The sequence below is a fragment of the Gavia stellata genome, chromosome 27, assembly GCF_030936135.1.
Source record: "Gavia stellata isolate bGavSte3 chromosome 27, bGavSte3.hap2, whole genome shotgun sequence".
Classification (NCBI taxonomy): domain Eukaryota; kingdom Metazoa; phylum Chordata; class Aves; order Gaviiformes; family Gaviidae; genus Gavia; species Gavia stellata.
In genome coordinates, this window is record NC_082620.1 from 4996192 (window position 1) to 5021844 (window position 25653).

Sequence of the window (25653 nt, forward strand, 5' to 3'; positions counted from 1 at the left end):
CGATTTGTCATTTGATACTGATCTTCATTCAGACCTTCTGCAAACTTCCCACAGCAGGAGTTTCCAAATAAGCCATTGTGTCTTGAGAGTGGTCTCCTTGTGAGTAATTAGCAGAACTATTCTGTTTCATGGCATAGCCACTGCCAAGGCAAATTACCCATTCACGGCATTTGTTACAAGGAAGGGGCAATGTCCTCAGCCAGCTCAGTTCTTGTGATCAAGTAACCTATGTCATAAGGTGATGTATATCCTAACTGACACATCTCAGGTGACACAAACCAGCACTTGGGCTGGGTTTTGGTCAGTCGTGTGCAAGGAGTGCACTATATTCCTCTGAGGGACTGTCATTCATGTATTTGAGGTCCAGCGTGGCTGATGCCAGTCCTTTGGTGCTTTGGGGTGGAGAGAGCATCAGTTGTTCTGAGGTACTGAGTTCTGAGGTTAAATGGGCTGACAATGACATTTATCCTGTCAACTCGTGTCCTCCCTTTTGTCCTTCAAAGGACCACTAAACTGGAAATGCATCTCCCTGTAATCTCACGCCCACCCTGCTCTCTGGACTCTCCTTCAAATCACACTTAGTCCTCAACTGTTGCTGGTGAGTCCTTCCAAAGCCTTATTCTTGAGGTTAGGCATCACCCATCTTGCTGATGCTTATTCACAGCCAATTTATTCCCATTTGTTCCAGTGGCACTCTAGTCTTTGAGTTATTGAGCTCATTTCACTCCCTAGTGTTTACACTTCAGTTGCTAAAGAGCAACAGTCCCTCTCTTAATCCTTTAATAACCCCCATATCCCTACTCTGTATGCCTTAGCCAGTTGGAGCTTATTCCTCCCCCAGATACATCCTATTGAACTTGATAAGAACCTCCCTGCTGAGTTGCAGGAGTCAAATTCAGGTTAATTCCTGTGCAGTAGGCTACAGGTTGGAGCCTGTGTTTGCAAACATGTCCAAATTTGTCTTTAGCTTCTCACAATGACTTGCTTAAATTTAGGTTTTGGAATAACTCAGCTCTCAGGTACTTGAAACCACTTGAAAAAAATCTTCAGATGGTTTAGAGCTTGCTCCTTCTACTGGTTTCTGGTCAGGTCCCCTAAGGGCACCATTCTACCTGAAGGCTAAATTGGTTTGGAAAAGCTCTGAGTCTGAAGGACTAGTGCTAACTCTCAGAAGAAAGTAAAGTGCACACTGATAAGTGGAGGGTTTCTTAAAGTATTTATTAGTTTAAGGGGTTTGGGGGTTAATTATGGTGTATTTTAACATGGGGGAATTCAATTTACTTATTATGTGGGGCTGCTGCCCTCTGTTTTGAAAAAAGCAGAATTGTTGAACAGCCTGGCATGGATTTTGTGTTGTTGATGGAGATAGTCCTTTGCATGATTTACTTCACCCTTAGCAGATGAGTTTTATACCTGCTCCGAAACTTGCGATGTATACATGTTGAAAAAGTAGCTGTTTCCGCACTCAGCCTCTACATCCGTTTACAGAAGGCATGCCACTGATCAAAGCACAATAATTGCACAGGACCACGCTCTGTCCTGCAAGGGCTTTACGTACCCTTTCCTATGTGATACGCCTGCAGGGGAAGGGGTGGTGATTTGATGGTGAGAAATGGGAAGGAAGGATGCATGCAGGGAACATGGTGAGAATGTGAGAGAAATTTTGCTTGAGAAAGTGGCTCCTTTGACCCAAGAGAGCGGCTTTTTGACATGTAGAAAGACCTGTGTATGGGGACCCAAGTCAAGCTCCTGGGAGGGATGTGACAATGCAAGGTGTTGGCCTGTGCCGAGTTCCACTCTGTTCTTTGCCTCTATCCCACTGATGGAGGCTTTGCTCCCATGTACCTACCGGGACAAATGACCTGGAGCACTAGCAGGTGCATACAAAGCAGAAGGAGAAACAAGCAAATAATCAAAATTTTTCTCAGTTTCCCCAGTAAGCAGTTTGGATTCTTCCACTGCTTTAAAAAAAAAAAAAGTTGGGGTCACTGACAGCTGGTGTCAGACTCCAGAACCACCCCCCCCAAGAGGGTCATGGAGGTTTCTCCCCATGCTATGATATCTCCCTTCAGTTGCCCTGGTTTGCACAGTGCAAGTGCCCGAACATCTGCAGGACTGAGAACTTGGCTCCACAGGTTCACATGAGTCATCCACCCTGCAAAACCATTGGAGAACGTCCCAAGAAGAGTGTCTCTGTCTTTCCCAAGGACAAGTGTCCCTCCAGCCTGGCTCACATACCCCTTCTGGATACTCTTTGCTTTACCAGCTGCTCCATTGAGCCATAAATTTGCCATTCCAGACTGGGAGGCCCATGCCATGCAGTAGTGCAGCCAATCTTGTGCCTTCTGGTACAGGGGGAAGCTGATGAAATGGCCTCCTATCCACAATCCCACATCGGTGCCCACAGTCATCACTAGCTCATTATCCCTCTCCTGTGTGGAGTAGGAAAGAACAGTCTGACTGCCAGAATGCTGGGCTTTTGTCCAGAAACATAAGGTGAAGGCTTGGAGAGACATATCATGGAGGGGATGAACATTCACAAAACTCTCAATGTTTTCCACGGGGAAGTAGAAAGCTGGGAAAGTGCTGGATTTAATACCTGAAATAACCAAGAAGCCAGCTGTTACATTTTCTGCTGTGCTTATAAATCAGCCCAAATCCTGAAGAATACACCCAATAAGAACTGGCAGGGCTGTGGCAGTCTTAGCTGTCTTGAGCCACAGTTACAGGCATGTGTTGTACCAAGAGGGAAGGGGCTTGAAATGATGAAAAGCTTAGCTCCCTCACCCAACTGTTTGGGAAAAATCACTCCCCCTGCCTTCTTTTCTCATCTCGTGTAAAATAGAGATGATGATTATTGATCCTAGGGGAACTGTGAGCTTAAATCCCTCACTGTTTGTAAAAATGTGCTTACACGTTGTAGGAGAAAGCGGCAGTTGCTGTGAGAGTAGCTAGATTAGGGCTAGCTTTAATGATGCCATAGTTGAAGAATTTCCATTAGCAGGCATAGATATGGGACAAAACTCTACCTGGATGTATTGGTACCAAACCTGTTAATGATTTAGGCCATCAAGGACAGCAGGGCATGGGCTCTTCATCCTTGGAAGGTAAGCTGGACTCAAGAATAGGTGTGTGTTGCTTACCTATGTGGCTCACTCCATTCAGCAACTCTCTCTTCATATCTCGGAGCTGCATCTGGATTTGTTCCAGTCTGAGGTTGACGACTTCTGAACGGCATGGTTCTAGAGCAATCAGACAGCTGAATTTACAGAAGGTCAGGACCTGCACGTGGTAGATCTTCTGCTTTCTAGTTGGTAGAAGGTTTTGGGAAAAACCTTGGTTTAAAATGCAGTGTCTCAAGTCCATATGGTGCCTGGCTAATCAGCCACGCCAGCGCTGTTTCTGCAATGGTTCATGTACCTCACCCATATGGATGCAGACACACCTGAACCATCTTGTGTGGTGCCATGCAGCACCACTTATCTCGGGAGATCTGTGTGACACCGTTGCAGTCAAACAAAGGGCTGGCACACAACCTACAGCCACCCCTGCACCATTAGAAGCAAGATGTGTTGGCAGGGGGCAAAGAGGCACATGGGCCATCTCCACCTCCTGTGCAGGGACACTGCTACTACTCCTGGGAAAGGTGATCTCCAGCATGTCTAGCTTAAGTGATTTGCAACTGAACTCCTTCCACACAGGTTTCTTGCCCCTCCCCGGGGAAAGCTCGAGTCCTGCCTGCTGACTCCCTTTACCTTGGGTGAGTTTGGCTCTGAAGGAGGACTCCACCACCCGCCCGTTGAGGGGCTGAGCATGCCGGTAGTCGTTGCGCAGCGTCTTGTTTTGCCAGTCCAGCAATGTGTTTTCCAGGAGGCTGATCTGTGAGACAGTGCAGGCTTATTAAGGAGGGCAACGGGAACAGCAGTTTTGCTGAGAAGTGCAGCGCAGATCCTGCAGCTCAGGATTAAAACTAGCAATTATATGTTTACAACAATTAATGTTACAGAAAAACCTGCAGGGTCTCTTGCTGAGTATTAGCAAGGGAAAGGAACAGAACATGAGGGCTCCTATCAGCTAATTCATGATAAAGACATTTTGCCTGAAGGAAGTTTTTAACACCTGCCTGATGGTATGCATGGTTGGAGATTTTGCTGCTATTCTGTAATGTACTGTTTTCTCACAAGTGCCTACTAGCCTTCCCCCTGCCAAAAAGAGTATATCTTTTTCACATGAGAACACACTGTCATCCTCCACCACTGTAGTCTCCATTTTATCTTGCTCTTCTCCTAGAATAAAATGTTTCTGATGCTTCTTCTACATTAAGGAAGATGAACCACTCTGCAAGACTCAACAGTAAGCTTATTTTACTTGTGCTACTTTTTTTCCCCGCTGAAGCCTTTGTCCTGACCAGGCAGACAGGAGAGAAGGGGATCCTGCCATGTGACAGTCTTCAACTGCTGGCACAAGTGGGGTTACTGCCCAGTGCGCCGGTGCGCCCAGCAAGGATCCCCGCAGTGCCTCTGCGGGAGCCTGGACAAACCCTCGCCCGTCTCCCAGCAGGCCACTCCTGAAATGATCTGATCTAGCTGCACAATGTAAGTGTAGACAAGAAAAAAAACCATGAAATACTCTTCTAAAAATGTGCCAGTTATTCTGCAATTATTTTAATGTTATGAATGGTTCTCTTTTTTGGGGGGGGGGGGGTGATGGGCAGGGGTGGCGTTGGACTTTCTTGCAGTAGTTTTTCCCTTGCTGCTTTTGACTGGTCTCTTTTTATAGTCCTTCAGTGTGGTTGAGCTTAACTGAGCAGAGAGCTTTGTTATTGCTCACCAGACCTCAGGTAAACTGCTGCTATACAAAAAGTGGCCCTTGCTGTGATGTAGCATCACTGTGCCATTACAGTCACCTGTAACTCCAGTCTATCCCAAAAGCCCTCTATGAGAAATGCCCTATTAGCTCCTCTGTCAGGCTGTTCTCAAAATCACTGGAGGACAGAAAAGGAAACTTGTGTGGAAAGGTGAAGCGTGGAGGAAAGAGAAGCTCCTCTGTCTGGTAAACAGCGATCACTTACCTGTGTGTGTGACAGGACAATTGGAGACTGAAAGATGGTCCAGATCACACTCTCAGAGCAAGGTGGGGTTGTTAGTGAGCCCTGGTACCTGTAGAAGTGTGAGAGGTTTTCCGGCAGCATGGCTTGAACATCCAGAGAATTGAGCTTTGTTGATTGACCTGAAAAGGAAACAGAGAGGCAATAGTAACAATTAATGGGGAACGAAGAGAAAGGTGAGTGGCATTAGTTAGAGCTGGGGTTGGCAAACCACTTTGCCCAGAGCACTGGTATGTTAGACCTTTGACAGAACTGGATGAAGATGGAGGGAAGTGAATGGTCCTTTCAGTGGATCTAGGGTTTGTCATTCAGAGCTACCTGGGGTCCTGGAGGCGGAGGGCAACTGCACCTCAGTCCTCTGCCAGTAGCTGTTAGTCCTCCCAGGAAGGACTCCGTGTACCAGTGCGGTCTATCTGGGCGTGCAGACTGCAGGATCGTAGGAGGTTGGTATTTGATGGCGTTGCAGTGTGTTGCGTAGACCTACCAGGAGTATGTTTATTGATGCCTTGAGCATCTTCCACGCCAGCCTGCTGTGTAGGCTGCTGTTTGAGATGCGTGGGCAGGGATGGCGTGAAGTTGTGCGTGGCTGAGGATGCTTGGCGGCCACGTAACCACAAGCAAAGCCGCGGCAAAATGTCTGTCCTCAGACCCAGTACATACATACAGGCTTTGAGAACATCAAGGATGGAGAAAGGCATTCCCAGATCTTACCTGCAAATGTGATTTTTGCCAGTTTGGAAATGAATTCACTGTAGTAGGTATTCTCGAAGTGCCCATCCTAAACACAGCATAGAAATTTGAACAAAAGGTTAGTGACCTGCCTGTCCTATACTACTAATCAGCTTGGGGGACTAATTGATGAATTGGGAGACAAAGAGAACAAATACTATTGCAGATCTCTTAATAGGTTGGACAATCCTAGGCATGATAAGGTATGTACACGTAGATCTCAGGTACAGTAGTGAACTGCAAGGATCCTTTTTCACCACTTCTAAATCCACACCAAATCAAGTGTTCCCATTTTCAAATCAGAGCAAGGCAGGGAAAACCCAGCTGCCACACCTAATAATCCATCTGTACTTCTTACAGGGCAAACTTTTCTGGGGCTCCCCAGTTGTATTGGCTGGTATTGTGAGAGCCCCAGATGACATAAGGGAAGAACAGTCCTGCTATGGCACAGCTTCCTCAAACTGGTGGCAGACATCATCTCTTAGGATATACGTGCAAACGTAGTACAGGCTGCTCGTGTCTGGACCTGCTCAGACTGCCGTTATCGTCTAAACAGTGATCACGGACAGGCCTTGATCAGCAGCCGGGGTGTCAAACCTACTGTGTACAAGAAGGCAAGCACAGCCAATCCATTTGGTTTGTCTTTGGCTTCTTCAAAGCTTGAGTAGTCAGCTGAGTTGTAATGGACAATGTGCAGCTGTCAAAGGAAACAGGGTCATTTAGCAAGGAGTGATAAATGGCTTTCTTGGTGCTTTAAAGGACCCAATACAGACTGAAGGCAGAGTCACCATCCCATCTCCTGCTGCTTGTGCCTCCCAGCACAGCCAAATAGCCCTTCGGTTTAATAGGTTTGCGATGAACGTGGAGGAACAACTCCATCTTTGAAAGACATTAGTGCTATTGCAACAGCTTTTCTTTAGTCTTCTGCGCCAGCACCATCAGGCTCAGCCCTTGCACTGCACCAACCACCTGCACTTATGGGACCCCCTTTTCTCCCACTTGCCTCTACATTGCTTCCTGCAGGCTTTGTGAGCTGCAGCTTCCACGTTCCCAACAGCCAGTCTTGCAATGTACCCTCCCTCCAGCCTACCCCCTTCACAAGTACCTCTGCGAAGTATCTCATCCCGTCTATGGTGTGTTCAGAGCCGCTGGTCTCCAGGTCCAGGCCACCCCAGTGCAGATGCATCTGTACAGCTGTGTAGAGGCCTGGGAGCCCTCTGGAGATGTGCATGGTGGGTGGCAAATCAATCTGAACTGAAAAACAGGATTGGAGACAGCAATGGATGCAGCTATGCGCATTCTTGTAGTTACGCTTACAGTGCCTAGGGCTTTCTGCAAAGAACATTCTCTCTGCAATAAGCTGGCACAGTCATGTTCAGGGAGCTAACTCCAGCATGCAAGGAAAACCACTGAAGCTTAAAGCTAGGCGTGCTTAAAATCTTTCCTGACCTCAGGCTTGTGCATCACAGACCACACCAGGCACAAAGATGACGGGGCACTAGCTGTGTCTGCAGCCTTTTTTTTCTGTCTGAGCAGCTCTGACTTTTTCCTTAGGCAGTAATGAAAGTGCTTTAATGCTTGTCTCTGGCACAGTACATCACATCTTGTAGGGCTCTGCACAGATTTGTTAACTACTTTGTTTCCAAGGAAGAAAAGGGGGATAGAAATCAACAGTGTGACTGGCCTCATCTAACCTAATCGTCATTTCCAGCATTCTGGCCTCTGAATCTTCTAGGAACAGGCACACTGGGCCAGAGCCCTGTCAGTTTGAAAAGGTTGTGTTAATGCTTGAAGGATTTGTAGAGACAAATCTCTTTGCTTCTCCTTGCTGAGGAGTATTCACAGAGATGATGAAACATTTGTCTTCCTCCTAACGTACTGCGGCAAATCATATATTATGTTAATAAATATGCCAAACCTAGGAGTGAAAAATGAAGAATTGCCTCATCCTAATGGAAGCCCAGAGCATGTTATAAAAAAATAGCAATTATCCTTGCAAAATGTAGCACAGTATATGATTTGTTAGTCATAGTTTGGGTTTGTGAGAAGTTTTTTTTTGTTTGTCAACTATTTGCAGACAGACAAGATGAAAACCTGTTTCCTTGTACTATCCCAAAGAGTCTAGAGCGGAGGAAAAAAAATCTACCTTACTTTTTTACATCGGATCTCTGCTGACTGCCTTCCCTAATTAGGGTTATTGACCTCAAGTACATCACTACGGTTTCTACTTTCTGCAAAACACAGCCGGAGAATTGCCTTCTGAGCTTATGGGAAGCTGAAGTCTGCTGTAAGATATTTTATGCAAATACTTTGCTGAAAGCATGAAGGTAGGTAATGGCCCAGTTTGCTTCTGCTTTTCACCCATATAAAGTGCGTGTGGGAAGTTTGACTGCTCTGAGCTGGAAGTGCCTTACTCCTGTTTAGCTCTAGCTTTGCCAGGCAGTGGAAAATCAGCTGGGATTATGCAGTGCGACTCTGACTGCAACGGCACCTTCCTCTAGCATTTCTGCTCAGCAGTTTGGGCTCTTGTCCGTTCCTGCCTTACGGATGCCAGCACACGCAGCCAGCCTCTTTGCCCCCTCTGAGGCGGCTGATTTAATGAGTTAATGAAGGCCACACTTGAGGTCCCAGTAATAAGAAAAACCTGCTACTGGAAGAAGTTGCACACAGCCTGCATGGATGACATTTTAATCTTCCAGAGCTGTGCGTGTCCTCGCTACCTACCAGAGGACCAATCCTGTTTCAAAAAAAAAAGAAAAGTCCAAAAGCCAAATACAAAAGGCTTCATTAACCTGAGGTTATCTGTGCCAGTGCGTCTGCACAGACGTGGCAGATAGGTGCAAATTCCTCGTGCAGACACTCTGCACTCCCGCAAATAGGCTTTATCAAGTGGGATTTAGCCTGGTAATTATACAACTAGAGAAAAAGTGTAGCTGGTTTCTTAGGTGAGACACTTGGTCTTCAGCTCCTGAGAGCCTGTAAGGACAGTCCTGCTGATAAATCCATCTCCTGTCCCTTTCAGATCTGCTCAATGTTTTCTGATGTGGCCCAGAGGAATATTTTCCTTGGAAGTTATTGCTACCCTGTCCCATCTCACTGAAGCCAGTAGGAAAACCTAGCCTGACTTCCCAGGAGCTGTGAATAAGGACAGTCACTTGCCTTAGTGCTTTACTAAAATGCCCTGCATCAGAAAATCATTGTTAACAAAAGAGTAGGAAAATACAGATGTGCAGTCAGATCTAAAAGCTAAACCTGCAGGCATTAAATAGTAGACAGTCACGGTAGCAATGCTGAGCTTGTGTGGGCGATAAACAGGAGTTACAATTTGTAGAAATACAATCACAACAGTCTTTCTCTGAAGGCAGTATGTCTCTCATCACTTAATTTCCTTGCTCTCACTCTGTATTTTTCCCTCTGCTACAGAGAGGAAGAAAGGATTGTCGTGCGGGATTATAGAGCTACCAGCTTTATGTTCCAAACACCTTCCCAAAAATACTCATCCCCTCCCCTCTGCAGCTATTAGAATATTCTCTCATTGCTCATCTGTAGTCCAAAAGCATTATCCCAACAGCACCAGCTGATTAATTATTTAGCCAATGAATTACAGACTGCAGCAGGGGAATCTAGGACCTCCTAAATGATAAGCCTTGCCCTGAGACTGTGTGGCCAAAGGCAAGGCTTTTAACCCGTGCTGTGCTCCAGCTTCCCTTCCTGAGACCCGAAATACCAATCCTCTGACTATAAGGGAGGGATTCTCCTCTGTGTTGTACTTTGTGTGACCTACATCTAACTGAACCTCGGATGCAAACTTGCTACTGAACTATGGTTCTCCATTCCTATCACTTCTAGTTCTTATTACCGCACAGGGGCAAAAGATGCATTTTCTGAGTGCAGAGAGGAGTCAGTATGCCCCAAATACCACTCACTGCTGTAGTCCTGCAGTCTTGTAGTTCACTGAAAGAAAGGGTCAATCTATAATGTTCTAGCTGCCTTTTATCCCTTTTTAATGTCTAACAGAGAAAATACCATGCAGAAATGTAACTGTCTTTTATTTCTCTGGTTTATATATGTGTTTCTGGAGAGCTTTCCTGTGCGATTGGGGAAAACAACAAAACTAGGAGAGCAGAACGAAGTGAGATGGCAAAGCAAAGTAAGGTGCGTTTAAAAAAAAAAAAAAAAAAGGGGCATTGTCTGTGAATAGCATTTCAATCAGCTAAAACGAATAATCTGTTCCTGCACTGGCATGAGCTTGACATCCTCCCAGGACATCTGCTCAGCCAGGGAAGAAAAAACTGCCTACCGCTATGGCAAAGCTGGCTCATTCCACCGCATTTCAACCTAGTGTCACTTGCTGGCCCCAAAAGGTTTGTGTTCATGTTCTGGCTACGGCAGAGTGCTGAGGTGAACACACAAGAGCTGTTCCCATATCCCATGCGTGCTGGGAAAATACATACCTGAACTCATAAACTCTCCTTTATACCCCGAACATGATATAATAAGTGCATGCTACGCTGCCTAGGTGAAACCTCCAGAGGATACACCACAGCCTACTTTATAGCTTAAAAGCAGAAAGCTGTCTGGTTCAGGCATCTCTCCCACCAGCTGTCCCAGCAGGAAGGTATGTTCTTTCTCTACGCACTGCAGGACTCAACCCGGGATGATGCACGGAAACCTGAACTCATCCGTGCAGGGTGTGAACAAAGAGGTGAGGATAAAAGGGTTGGGTTTTCAGGACGGACCAACCATTAAAAGACATCGGCGTTTCAAAAACGTAAGGCCTTTGCTCTGCTGCCACTGGCCTGGTCCCTGCACTGCTGGCCACCAGCATCACCCGCTGGCACGGAAAGAGTGCGGTGACCCACGCATCTACCAGCCAGGGCTCGGGGCACAGTGGGGCTGAAGGAGACAGGCAGCATTTGCTTCCTCCTGCCTTAGAGCTTCTCTTCCTGACAGAACGGTGAGTGACAGCTAGAGCTGCTGCCGGACCAAATAAACTCCTTGAGCTGCATGCCCTGACTTCTGTTTGAGGCTGCTCCTTTGTCAGCAATGAGTTCTCGACAAGCTCCTCTTTTTAGGTAGGTAATGAGAAGGATCCCCCCAGTCTTACCAGAGTGACCGTTGTTGGTCATAGTGAAATCCCCCTGCAAAGGCCCGTCGTAACCACTCAGCTCCAGCTGCAGTAACTGGGGGTTATACCTCACTTTTTTCCTCTGGATGTCAATTGGAGATTGGTGCTTGCCAGCACAGTCTGCAAAGTGCTTTCCCCAGTGCTCCTCATCCAGCTCTCCTTCTGTATGGAGAAGCAGCAAACCGGGTTATTAGGACATGGTGAGAACTGTAGCTCAGGAGTCAGAAAACTCTCCTCATTTGCCCGCAGGGCATGCCTGTCTAGTTATTGTAACACCAGCAGCTGCAGCAATAAAAGCTTGCTCTGCCTTCCCTAGAGTGAAAATAGACATTACTCTGCCTGCAGGACAACTGTGCTGCAAAATAAGAAACCTGCATTGCAGTAATAGCTTACTGATCACAGGAGACTGAACCTCCACTGAAAGAGAAGCAGTGATTATATAGAAATGGGGATTTAAATGGGTCTCAGCTGCCAAAGGTGTGGAATCAGGTTCTCAGCCACCACCAAGTGAGAGTGAATAGGGCCAGGGGAATAGGTGCGAAGTCTCTGCTTCGGATCAGGAACTGGCAGCAAATTTGCTTTTTTTAACTAGGGAGAGAGCTAACAAAAGAAGAACAGGAGTGAAGTAGTTTAAATAAATGGGACCTTTTGTATGTTTTCTGGGATAGAAGTGGTCTGGGGTGGCTTTGATGTTCTGGGTGTGTTCTTATTAACAAAACCCACCCCTTCTCCTGAGCGCAGTGCTATGCCTCTTCCTGGGACCCCGTTTTTACACAGAACAAAATAACGACAAAAAGTGATTCATTGCTTTTGTGAGACAGATCCTGGTGTACAATAGGACCTGAGTATCCCAATTTCAGGATTCCATTGGTTAGGCTGAGCCCCTTCAGCCCCAATAGCCCCTAAAGGTCATGCAGAATGTTAATACCAGCTCTTTTTACTGCTTTGTGTCACTCCTCAGACACAAACATTTTACATGGGACTAAGAAGTAAAGGCCCTAGCTTCACCTGCATGTGCTCATCGTCTCTGCAAGTATTTAATGCTAAAAACCGCCTGTGGTCACCCATGGAGGGAGCAAACGTGTAGGAGAACGGGCATGCTGGATGCTATCCTTTTCCCAAGGGCTCTAAGCCTCTTAGCTCTAATTTGAATCTTTCCTGCAGAGGTCTGGGTGCTGCTGAAACTATTAACAAATGCTTGAACCCTTCAAGGCTATTTGCTCTCTCCGTAGTGCTATATTTAGGACTTTAAGCATAAGTAGAAGTTTTAATGCCATCTCTGTAGTGGCTGTGACTGACAATCAGTATGGCAACCTTTTCTTCGTCACCCCAGAACTGCAATATATTGATCAATGTCAGAGTCACGTCTGTCTGAGACAAACAGAGCTAGAGCTAAGGAATAATCATCACGTGATTGTTGAACTCCCTGACTTCCGATCCTGCAGAGGTGGTTGGGAAGGAGAGGTGATTGTTTTAAAAAGAAAATAGTTTGAAGCTACTTCATCATCTTCCTAATTTTCAAATTATTATAATTATGGCCACACTTGGGGATTTGTTACCATTTGCCAATTCTTTTCGTTTCATCTAAGCAATGTCAGTTTGCAGGTATTTGTTTCCTGACGTTGATTAAATATGGGGGGCTTAGGAGATGCAGACAGCCTGCCCAAAAGAAAATCCAGAGAGAACTTCTGCAAACAGCTTGTTACCGAAAATCGATGTTCTGCAACAAGCTTACTGTCCTAATCGCAATATTGTTTCTATTCAACAATATCCTTTGTTTTAGCTTGATTCCCAGCCCACTGAAGATCATAAAAAGACTGTTTACTTCAATGAGCTCTGCAAACAACCCCCTGAAACAAATGAAAATCAGATCAAATTTCACAAAATATATAAATACAGAAATAAGCACTTGTTAGGGATCTGTACCGCATGGGATAAGACAATAAAATAATGAGCAGGCACTATTTAAAGCTTTTCCTTCCAGGATCATCCAAAGGGCAGCTTTTATTCTAACGCATTGTGAAGATTTTCCCCATTGTTTGAACCTCATGGGTCTGCCAACTCTGACAATGTGTCCTAACCGCACAAAGGAGTAAACAGGGGTGACATTGAAGAGAATCGCTTTCAAGACACACAGGCATCAATAAAGTGGAATAAATTAGCTGCTCTGTGGACATCTTTCACTAATGGAAGGAGAGTCAAGCTGAGTGTTGCATCTGCAGCACAAAAAGGATGGGAGCGTCTTTAGCAAGCAGTAGCAATCCCGAACCAGCTTCATTTTTCATTACCTTTGTATGTCCAGTGCAGTAGGTGAGAGCAGCTCGGATGCACCAGGAGCAGGCGGAACAAGACAGCTGCGATCCACATGTCTCTGGCTGTATCTGCAGTCGGAACCAAGGTGGGGAGGGCATTGCTTCAAAAATCCTCAGGAAGCGTAAATACCAATTTACTCCAGGCCTGGCCTTTCCAGCACCCATCCCACCCTTCTCCTCACCCGTCCAAAACAATAACAGCAGACAATGCCACAGGGATATTTTATTTGGACAGACAGCTTTAAACGCTAAAGGCACTTTATTGATCCTCCGAACCAAGCTGCCCGTGCAAATGGAACAGGTTTCCCCGATGGCCAAAGCTGATGGCCTCGGAGTCACGCTCTGAGCCCAGCTGCTGCGTGCTCTCTGCCCGCTTCTCCTGTCCGTTCATTCCTGATGAGCAAGTAGAAAAGCTCCATTGCAAGTATGTGTAAAACAGCGCTTTATAAGCAAAGATATCTAACACTGATCTCAAACACTGTCCAGAGGTGGCCAGCTGCTTCCTTGTTACACAGAGGAAGGAGCCAAGGCAGAAGGCATTTAAGGGACTGGTTTTCAAAAGTGCTGAGCATTCACAGTCTTATTGGAAATCAAAAATGTAGACACTTAGTTCCTTTGAAAATCGGACTTCTGGGGCCAGATTTAAAAGTGCTCCACACCCACAAGCCTGGCATTTCAAAGCACTTTGCTTTCAACACCTTCCCTAGTCACTGAAAATCCAGTTTTGAATGTGAGAGGTTTGCAAGCTTTGGAAAATTCAGAGCTCTGAAAAACCGTTTAGACTGTTGAAAGATACAGGCACGATACAAGATACTGAAACCCTAATGGCTTTTTAAAAATCGTGCAGGAATTCAAATAAAAACTAGCAGGTGTCAGATGTCTAAATGCTCTTGTGGCCTTCAGTAGCTGCTCTGTACATCTTCAGACACTTGATTTCCTTAAAAAGTGTGTCCCAAGCAAATAATTGCCCAAGGTCCAGTAAAAAAGTCATTTATCAGACCAGGGAACAGCCCATGGATCTTCTGCCTGCCTTTTTGTATCCTGTTACTCGGCAAATGTCATTCCCTTTGAAAAGCTTTCTCCTCCTTCCAAGAATGACACACTACCGACAGCCCTTTCTGCCCAGCGGTGCCTCCCAACCCATAAACCCGCGGTTGAATAACAAAAGGGGAGCAGAGATCTCCCTGGGAATGGAATTTTCACCTGGTACTGAGAAGAGCTACTGCTGCCACCAAATGCAGTACAGCTTTGCTGTTGATTTTAAGTGGCAGGCAGCAATAGTAAATATTTGGCAAGAAAGCTCACACAAGTGAAATCGCAGCACTTCTGTTTGCAATGTCCCTGCCACTTGCAAATAATATCTGCAATTAATGTTTTCAGCAATAAGGTACGCAATAACAGCAATTCAACAATAAGAGCCATAGGTGAGTTACAGATTTCGTGTGAACTCAGGTTTCTAGGATTAGACTGTGCTGAAGAACAGAAGCAGGTTTTTTATTCAAAATCTTATTCTTTGCAAGTGAATTGTTAGCATTAAAAGGCCTTTCCTGGTTTGCTGTTTTATGCGGGGCATATTTAACCTTTGGGAACTGCTGTAATATTGAGGTGATGAACCAAATGTGTATTTTTCCCTCTCTCCCCTAAAGAAGTCATTTATTCTGACAGTTGCACTGAACTGTGTAAGGACTAAACTAATCAAACATGCCCTGCAATGCACTTCGTAATCTTTGTGTATCCAGTTGGGTAAGTAGGCTTTGAAATTAGCTGAGGGAGAAATTTTAGGGGTTTATACCTGTTTACACTCCAGGATTCCACACAGCAGCACATGAAGGTGTGAACAAGAGTCAAGAACAGGAGGTCACCTCTGCACCCAAGCATCCCTCCTGTCACCCTGCCTGTGCGTGCGTGCCAAGAGTGTTTAAACGGATGTCGTTTAGGGACAAGCTGTTTCTCTTGCCTGTGCTTTATCGATCAGCTAGCCCAGTCTGCACAAAGGATTTGAAATAAAGCCCATTTGGGAATGTACTGGTGCCAGGAAACTGGAGATGACAGTGAATTAATTTTTAATGGAGCTTTTGCAACATGCTAAAATTGTGACATTTCGCTTGACATCAGCAGGAGCTGTGGGTGCTCAGCACATCAAAAACCACATCTCTGTTAGCTCAAGTTAGCTCCCCCCAAATTAGCGGCTACTCTGGAAGACACAGCAATCTGGGGAGAGGATTTACTAAGGGCACTAAGTATTAATTTGTTTTGGAGTTATGATAGAACAATAATTTTAATTAAACTCTTTAAATGTATTTGAATATTAAGCTTCTAACTACAAACTGACTAATCCGGAAGGAGTCCTTCTCCTGTATAAAGTACTGCACACGTCAACAGTTGCTTATTGGTTCTTGGAGCTATAGCTTTTTCTAGTGTATATGGTATTAAACTTGGCTGGCTTGAGGCTTGTCTTTACTAGTCATCTGCTTTGCTACCTCAATATAATTGCTAGAGAGAAGTATGGACGTAGTGCCTAGGAACTCCAGGTATCACGGCAGGACCGTGCTCGAAGTAAACTGCTGTTATTACAGGTGAAGAAGATTGTAGGTCTAAGAGGAATCATCTCTGCACCCAAATTTAGGCAGTGGGAAAATCCAACGTCGGCTATCTCAGCCATGAATATTCTTGGCATGATTGCTTCACACAGGCAGGCTACTTTCACACAGATGCATTGTACAGACTTCAGCCTCCCCCCTCCTGCCCCGACTACAGTAGGAAATAAGCCTTTAATCCCACATCATTGGCTTCCATGCACTTCACTTTTATCTCTACAGTTTTCCCCGACTCTTTGCCATCTTTTAAATCCTGCTTCTCCCAGGCTATTCCCTCTGTCCTCGCTGGCCTAACGCTCAGCTCAGGTCTGACTTTCAGATCCATTCTGCGTATTGGTAGCCACATTAAAACCTTGACATTGCATTGAAGCAGCTGGCTCAATACCTCAGTGCTCCTTTGACTCAGAACTTGAAAGGGTTAACTCCTTTCCCGCTGAATCAGCAGGAATTTCATCAGGGGTTGCAGTAATAGCTGCATCACTCCCAAGTCCAGCAAACATTTGACCAGGAACAGGCTATTTGATATGAGATGGACAGCTTGCCTTCAATCAGGCTATCTAGGTTTTTGTAAGCGAGCCTAAAACCTCTTCAAATAGAGCTCTCTCTGCTGAAGTCACGCTGGATGAATAAAAGTATTCAGAGCCTACACAAGTTTTACGAAATACAAAAAGCAGCTAGTACTGGTAGGCGCATACCCATGAGTAAAGCTGGCAATAGCTGTGCGGATTGAAACATGAGATCCTTTTATTCAACAATTCCTGTATTGTTTTTACACCTTCCTTCCAAAACTGGCCCTCGCGGCTTTGAAATTTTGCCCATGTGTTGGGTTTTTTTTCCCCTTTTTGCCCCCTGGCTTTCAACTACCTACAGAGATCACAGAAGTTAGAGGTAGAAAAGCGACAGAATTCATTTCTCCAGTTCACACAATCCCTTTAGGCCTCCTCCCACTTATACAATATTTTGATGTGCTTGGCTAAATTTGCCTTCTACTGACATAAACTCAGATACATTTGTTGATTCTGCTGAAGCTTTGTGATAGAAACGGGCTTTGAGGCAGCCAGAGATAGACACTGGACATTTACACCAGTGCTCCTAAAAGCGAGATTTGCCCATTTTAAAGCAGAGAAGTTTCCTTTGCGAATTCCATTTCACAATCTAACAGATCTCAGCATTAGCTACCTGCAGTTCATTGTCAACCTAAATTTTCTGTTGCTCAGATTCAGCCAATTACTCTTAGTTATAGCTATCGCCCTTGGATTATCTTAAAATACTTTTCTCTCTTTAATGTTCACATCACTTCTGGGGTGGTTATCACCTCACCGCACCACGAGCATGAGCAGCCTTTCACTCGCCATTTCCCCAAGGTGGCAAAAAGGACAATGTGATGCTATAAAAAGAAGATAACATGGTCAAAGAATCCCTCTTAATTTTCATTTCCAGGAAATGTAATTACAGTTCTTGTAATGTCTATATAGGTCTGCTCTACAGACTTGGCTGAAAATGACTTCATGTTCCGGATGTCTTCTTGAGACTTTAAAAAAAACAAAATGAGAAGGGAGGGTTAGGAAGGGGGAGGTCAATCTTCCCTCTGCATTTAGTCTAAGGTACACAGGAATGTGGCCTGAGTGTGGACTTTGAAGAAGCGCTGTTGAGAGCAGGCCTAGGAGAAAATTTTCCATCATACTGGGGCTCTGTGCTGTGGATTGGATGGTGTTGGGATAAAGACGGAATAATTCAGTGACAAGACGGCTTGGCATCATGTGCAAATACCTGTCCACCTTCTCAGACGCTGTGTTATTAATATTTTATGTATATCTGTACCTCCTTCCATAAAAGTATTCATTTTGCTCCTGATCTCCCAGTGTAATAACATGCAGAGGAAGCACAGTTGCCGCTAAGTGTCTCTGAAAATCAGTATTAACAGTGCATAAACACAGGAGAAGACCCCAAGCCCCTTAACAAACAAACACTCTCTGCAGAACAGATAATGGCTCTGGAAATGCGGCTGTTGCCCACTGCCGGGTAAGCTCTTTTCCTTTCTTATTTCAGCTGCATTGTGTGTTGAGCAGCTGTGACATCAAGTGGCCAAACACAATACAGTTGGGTTTGGGACAGAACTCTTCATACATGGTAAAAATAGCAGAGCCCTTCCATTGCACTTTTCATTTTCAAAGAGCTGTACAAAGAGTAATTCATTAACCCCCACACAACTCAGTGGGGCAGATGAATGTAGTGACCCTAAAAGTACAGGAGGAGGGGAAACCACTCTCCAAGCTCCCCGCAAGCATGGCAGTCAGCCCTCTAGGATGGTGCAGAGCCTGCCCTTGGGCCAGAGTACAGGACCGTCACCCACTGCTGCAGAGAGCAGCTGCTGAGAGAGAAGGGATCAGAAAGGTGCAGCCCATTCAGCATCTGATGGAGAGGCCACACCTGAGGCAAGGGTTGTGCTCTTCCTCCCTAGAGCAAGAGAGCCCATGGTTAGGGACTGGGGGAAGCTACATGAGAGGACACAGCAGGACCAGAGCTGGTTTGGAAGAGATGCTTTGTCAGAGGCCTGGCCAGAGGAAAAGGCTTCTGCGGTGATTTTCTGAAGATGTCAGAGGACTTTGTTGATAGATGTGGAAGGTAGGGAAGAGCAGCATGGATTTGGATTAAGAAATACAGTGGTGGAATCAAAGAAGTGTGACTGTAATGAGATCCCACTGGTTAACTGGGATTCCTGGTGTGACAGGTAAATTGGAAGATACAGTGGAAAAGAGGCGCTGGGTCTCAACCCGTGGAGCAGGGCATCCCAGACTGATGCTAGCAAACATCTATTCCAGAAAGAAAGAAATGGAGCAAGAGATGGGTTTTCGCAGGCCCATGTTAATGGGGAGGAATAGTGGGTATAAAGTCTCTGACAGAGGTTTAATCGTAGCGTTTAGTGCACCTGCTGCGTGTCAGACTTCGCTCAACTCTTTGCCTGCGCTTGAGGTATGCGCTGAGGGAGCCGAGCGGGTGGGCCAGAGCGGGTTTGCTGAGCTGCTCACAGCCTGGGAGAGTTTTCAGTCAGTGTTATAGGTGCAATTACTCCACATCCCATAGAGAGTAAGATCCAGGAAGACATGTAAAAGTTATGTGTCTAGGTACGAGTTTGCTGCCTTAAGCTTCCTTTCTCGCCCACGCAGAGAAACAGCCTTGATACAGATGCTGTGTTTTACGTGGGTACCTTTGAGGTCTATCCAGACATGCCTGTTTCCTTTTGATTATAAAAGCAGACTTGCGTGACTCAGAGATCCAAACTACGGACAGATGCATCCAGTTTCAGAGATCAAGAAATCAGTCCCCGCTTTCCCCAAGTCATCTGTGCCCCAGTGTTTGCTTGCTCAGACCTGCAGTGGTTTTTTGCTGCAGGCAAGGTCCATGCAGGGACATTCAGCAAGAGAAGTGCCCACAGCCCCTCCTCTCCCAGTAGCTCATCACCACTGCACTCTGCCTGTGCAAGAGCAGGGAAGGCGGTAGGAGCTAAAAGTGATTCCCATGAGAATGAGGTCGATTTTTAAGGCAGGAAGACAACATGAAGGAAATTTAAATCCTACCGTCTGTGCTGTACCTGTTCTGTGGCAAGAGAATCCTGCTTGATAACCTTTGTGCTTTACATAAGTATTATGCAGTCATTAAGAAAACAAATGAGTTGTTACTGGTTTAGTCATACTGGTTTTTGCAGGTTTCCATTGTAAAAAAACCCAACTAAATACCAAATTTAATTTCTTAATGGCTAATCGATTCCTAGCCTGCTTTCCCTTTTATAGCAGAATGTATGTCAAAGTGAGAGGGAAAGACCTACTCAGCAAGGAGTCTCGAACACCCTGTAAGAGACAGTGCAAGACTTGCACGCTGGCCTCTATAAAGGGGATTACTTAATGGTTTTGTCATGGTTTGATTGAGCAGCTATGGCCTTTGGATGCACAATTCCTGGTAATTGATACCCAGCTGGTTTAAAAGCTTTCAGTCTCACCTCAAATCACCATATCAGAGCATTAGCTGCCAGGAAATGTACTCTTTGGTATTAGCACCCTGAGCTGGGCATTGGTTCACTTCCCAATAACCCTTCACCACCACCTGAAAATGGATGTAGTAGTTTTATATGTAGGTTAGCATTTATAGTACTTAAAAAGTAGTATATATTTTTCCTATTCCAGCCATCTTATCTGCTTTTTTGCTGTTGCCATGGTTGTTCCATTTTAAATAAAGCATGTTCAAAGTATTCTGCCTAGTACATGAGTGTCCAACACGGCTCTCGTATACTCATGTAGGCTGATGATTGACCCACGCTACATATTCATAGCTACACACAAACCTGTGTCCATAGTATTACTTCTCAAAAATGGCCAGTTAGTCTAATGTTACCTGCATCTTCAACATTCATTAAACCACCGTTAGTACTGAATAAACCCTGAGCACCCATTTCACAGAAAGTCAGACATAGAATTCTCTGGGCAAGGTCTGTAGTGTCCCTGCCCTGTCCCTGCTGGCTTGCAAACCTGGGGCAGTAATTTCCATAGAAAATTCAAATCCCAAACCTACCGAAGCCAGCTGGAGTTGGAGAAAATCAGAAATCAGACTGTCAGGTGAGATAGCAGGCTGAGGTCCCTGCAGCCATGCAGGGTTTGTCACTCTGCTAGCAGATCCTCACTGACAACTCTTAGTTTAATTTTTGTGCTGTAATTGCGAGTTTTCTATATGAGGCCCTGAAAAGATCTAATTCAGTCTAGATCCTTCCCTTACCCCAGTCATTGTACTGAAGTTGCTTTCAGACTGGCTATTAAATGCACAAACTGGTGGCTTTTAAATAATTTTCAGGACACTAACCAGTCCATCTCTACAATCCTGGGAGAAGACAGGAGAATTAAGAGAAGCAGTGGAAGTTCCAAGCATTAAGAAAGACATCAGGTCTGTCATCTCAAGTCATTTCATTACTCACATGCCTAAAACCTGTGGTCTTTAATTGCAGAGTTAAGCTGTAAAACAAAAGCATGACAGAAAAGGGGGATGAGAAGCAAGAGAGAGGATGTGAAGGCAGAGGAGGTTTTGAATGCCTGGAAGAAAACATCTTAAATAGTCATTCAATAATTTTAATAGATACCCAGAAACAGCGTTAGTCAGATTCTGCCATTACCTTTCCAATGAACGTTCCTTAAAAATACCACGATCTGCAGAGTCAATGAAGAGAAGAAATCTGAGCGACAGTGCTGACTTCTGCATCCGATCGCTTTCCTCCGGAGATCTAACCTCGGCTATGGTGACGTAGTAACGCAGTCAGAAAGCCTCATTCATAAGGCCACTGAGATGCAGGACTGCTTTTCAAAAAGAAACCTACCAAAACATAAACAGGCTGGCACTTGCAGAACTGTCGGATAGAGTAGGTGAGGGTGGTGCATACACAGCGACCCAGACACATGTTCTTCAGGTGTTCTGTGAGGCACTGGGGAGAAAGAGAAGTTCCCAAGTATTCAGGAAGCGCTTTCAAGGTGCTACGAAAGCTCACGCCCTGGAATGCACCCTACACTGCATAATGGTTATTAAGCATATTAATGCACTGGCAAACAAGTCCTGATCTGTGGTGGATTTGCTGCCTGCCTTGGCATCCTCAGCTGTTTGAAGCAGTGATTTCACACTCTGCAAAGCTCTGAACTCTCCTGCCCAACCACTTTAAACAGGGAAGGAAAAGGCTGGCCTAGTCAGCTTCTCTGCTCAGGAGCATGTTGCAAGCAATCAAATAACTTACACATACTACACTTATGATTTTACCATGGCCTGTAAAGCACAAGGAATGCCTAGGCCTTGCAATGGAAGAGGCTTTTGATCACGAGAATTGTTTTCCAAGTGGTGGATGCCTGTAAGTCAGCTCTGTGTCAGTGTTTTTTCTTCACCTGCTCCATCAGCATGTTATACCAATGTGTTAGTGTACTCGTGTGGGCTGTCAAACTGGGTTACTGGCTACAGTGGCTTTATGTTTCCTGAAACTCTCTGTTCCCAGTATCCACCCCATTAGCCACACATCCCCAAACCATGAAAGAAATATATTATTTTGAAAGAGTGCACTGAGTATTTGATTAACTGGTAACAAGCCCGGATCCCCACAGCAACTCATGCCAGCTAGACATCTCATAGCTTTAGGGATGCTCAACTTTAAAGAAAGAGAAAAAGAAAAATCAGGCAGGATACATGATGGAGCAGTGGCATTTTTAATATCAGCGCTGACTTTTATTTTAATATATATAGCACCGTGCAATTTTAAATCTGCTGATCCAGGAAAAATTATACCAACACCTGAACAGTGCCAGACTACTGATTATGGATGCCTGATCAATGGTGCCTCTAGGTATTGTAGTGCCAGCGTCTTCAGCTGCACCCTCGCTCGCGGACACACGATTCAGTGGAGCGGACACGGCTCTTGGCATGGTGTCTGTGGCCAGGACCGTGAGTGGGTCCTGGCTGCCGGCGATGGGACCGTGCGAGTAGGGGGGGATGCAGGTTCTCAGCACACGGCTTGCTGCTCACACTCCAGCAGAGGAAATTTGCTTGCTTTGTGTTGTTTCTGTGGTCACAAGGAAAGAAGAGCCTAGGCAAGGGACAGCGGCAGAGTTTAGGCTGCTCTTCTACAGCCAGTCCTCTCGCACGGCTTTGCTTCGGTTGAACAGGAATACGGAGCTGCAAGAGCCTCAGTGCTCAGCCTCCTAGGCCAGAGGGTTTGCTTTACACTTCACTTCTGCCCGACACCAAGCTAATTATGACCTTTCATAATATGTCTTCTATTCTTAAAGAGCACCCTACCATACTTCACCATCCGTCTTTTGCTCGACTACTACAGTGTTGAATTTCCCTCAGCCCTAGGCTTTCTTGTGCTCCATCTTTTCCAGCTCATTATAAGACTCAGCACCTCTACGTGATTTTCCATGCATAGCAATCAAGGGACTTTTACAAAGTGCAAAGATGGTGGAGATCTCTAATTCAGCAGTTATCCAGCATAAAAATCCAGGTTTATGATTTCCAGCATCTGATTGCTCAGGAGTGCGTTTCTGCAGGGAGTGCTCCCCTCTCACGCCTTTGCACCAGGAAGGGTAAGGCTCCAGGGTAAGTCACGAACTGCTGCCAAGGACACAGCTGTAAGGGGTATAACATGCAGTTTTGGGGAGGTTGGCACTGCAAAGAATCATTTAGCTCTAAAGTGACAGTTTAATTCCAAGGGCTTTTCCTGGCCAATATTGCTCTCTTTCAGCTGTGTGCAATCCAGCAGCATTCCAACGTGATTCGTGGCTGTGCAGCCCACGTGAATCTGCACCCCCAGCGAGGCAGAAAAAGCACACAAACCAGCATGCAGTGCCACTCTGGGTGTGTGGGCCATATTGCATGGTCACAAAATTGGGTTTCAGACGGCGTCTCCTTGCTAGGAGCCTAGGAGTCATGCAGGGGGGCCTCGTGGGGTACCGTGTCAGCATGGCGTGCCTATGGAAGGTGGTCAGTTCAACAGATTTCCTTTGCTTTTTATTAGACTTAAAGCTTGTCTTGGGGGGATGTTCTCAGGAAGGTAAGAAAAACATGCCCGGAAGAAATGATCAGTCACAGTCAGGCTGGAAGGGCGAGGCAGTTCTGGAGCAAGCACGAACATAACTAACTTTGCAAGCAAAAACATGGCTTTGTATGGTGCAGTCAGGATGAACTGGGCACTGCCAGACCCCTGGAGCCCCTAAACCCCAACTCCAGGCTTGGGGAACTTGGCAGATTTGATGTTATGTGCTCGAAATACTGCAGAGCCAGGCCCCCATCAGTCTGAACAGAGGCTACAGAGTGTCAGTGAAATGGGAGGAAGCAAACCCAGGGGAACTGGGAGTCCCCATGGGATTACACGCATGGGTCTGGGCTCTGCAGTGTCCCAGCAAGACAAAGCACTGGACCCTGCTTAGGGCATCACGCTGTCACGGCTGGGGATGGTGCTCTGCCTTCAACAGGAGCAAACATGTCCAGAAGTGAAGGCTAAGGGCACGGGAAGGTGAGAAGGGACAAGACCGTGCCTTTCCCAGGTCAGCCTATGGCCTTGTTCAAATGTTTTGACCTTGCAATGGGATTTCCCTCATTACAGATTCCCTTCCGCAGTGCAACGTGTGACTATCCCTCAGTTCAAAAATCCTAGAAGAAAAACAGGCTCATGGAAAGCGTGGACACAGCTATTCTCCACAATAAACCCCAAAAGACCTTGTGTTACAACCGCAACTTATCTAACGTAACCAAAGCAGTATATTCCCTGGGGGCCATACCACCGGGGAGAGCCTGGAGGAATGGTGGCAACCAGGGCTGAGGGGGAAGGAGGCATGCCCCCCCGCCAGCACCCCACAGACCCACGGTCCGACGCTCCAGCACAGAGGAGGAGACGGAGCGGGACCTCACCAAGCTGGCTACAAGGAGCAGCTACCAGGGGGAGCTGGATAAATAAGTCCAAGAAGGAGCAGGATCTCTCTGCAGTGCCACAGCTGGGAACAACTCATGTGAGTGGTCATGTTCTTATTAAACACCACGACACGGGGCTACCGCTGAGTCCATAGAAAGCTGAGTATTACTTTCCAGGGATGGAGGCTTTGCCAGTCACAGAGCACCCAGTTCATTCAGTGGTGCATGGTTCATGCTTCACCATAATGCAGCAGACTAAATAATTAACAATGGGTAATTTGTTTTTTTTTTTCTTTACAGAACACCCACAGAGGGATTGGAGCTTTTCAGGAGCACGAGTCTTGGCAAAGTCTTCAATTTTGTGGCCCGGTGTTGAGCTCTGTTCTGCTCTGTTATTTTTTGGTCACAACAGTCTTCATGCACGTGTCTTGGGGCATCAGATGCCCTTGTGCAGACCTAGGCAAAACACTTGAAATTTGTTCCTGTCAGCACATTAGGACCTGAGGTGTGATAACTGATCGCGTGAGTGCTCCCTCTCCACCCCAGGAAGTGTAACTGTTATTCACTTCAAAATCAAAGCAAAAATTTATTGTAATTAACCTTTTCCTAGCACTAATAACCCTCTTCCCAGCCCCCCTCTCGCCAGCCTGCAGCCTTCTTGCCGGTGCCAGTCCCGTTCGGACACCAGCCCCTGGGAAAACATGGCGGCACCGTCCTCCCGCGCCGGGATTTCAGCGGCACGGCAGCACGAAGCTGAACCACACGCTTCTCCAGCCTTTGCAAAATCAAGGCTCAGCTTCCAGTTTTAGCGCCAACACACATGTTAAAATTCCTCCTCTCCCCCCCACAAGCGTGCGTTTGTACAGCGACACACTTAGGCCGTGTACCCAGTGAAGGCCTACGCGCACGAAGGAACCGTTTGCTTTGTAGGCGGACGCCGCAGGAAGGCCCTACGGGTGTCACCGGCTGAAGGGTTTGCCACACAGGAGAAAAATCCCCTCAGCGTGGACCCGGCCTCCCCGCCGCAGGCAGCCCCCCGCCAGCCGCCCGCTGCCCCCTCAGCACGCCGGGCCCCGCCGGGGGAGGTGGGGCGCGCGGCTCCGCCCCCGCCCGCGCTGGGATTTTCCACGAGGCGAACAGCAGAGCCGACCGGGCCGCCGCGGCACGTAGCGCACGCACGCGAGCCCGCCTCTGGCGCGAGGAGGAGGTAGCCAATGGGAGGGCGGCGAGGGGCCGGGCCTGCCAATGGGAGAGCGGAGGGGGGCTGAGCCGACCAATGGGGGGCGGGAGGAGGGCGGCTCATCTGCATGGGGTGGGCTATAGCCTGGCGTCCGCGCAGTCACTCGTTCCCAG

The 25653-nt window shown here is 46.5% G+C and overlaps 1 protein-coding gene across 1 annotated transcript; it reads right to left on the minus strand.

The window, feature by feature from the left end:
• Window positions 1-1985: 1985 nt before the first annotated feature.
• On the minus strand, window positions 1986-13274 carry CA6 (carbonic anhydrase 6). Its single transcript, XM_009812861.2, has 9 exons — window positions 13253-13274; window positions 10944-11126; window positions 6942-7090; window positions 6438-6533; window positions 5819-5885; window positions 5072-5229; window positions 3756-3879; window positions 3144-3242; window positions 1986-2620 (listed from the first exon to the last, which is right to left on the minus strand). Exons 2-9 carry the CDS (start codon window positions 10963-10965, stop codon window positions 1986-1988), a joined length of 1350 nt encoding a protein of 449 aa, XP_009811163.1. The 5' UTR covers window positions 10966-11126; window positions 13253-13274.
• Between the last annotated feature and the right edge of the window lie 12379 nt (window positions 13275-25653).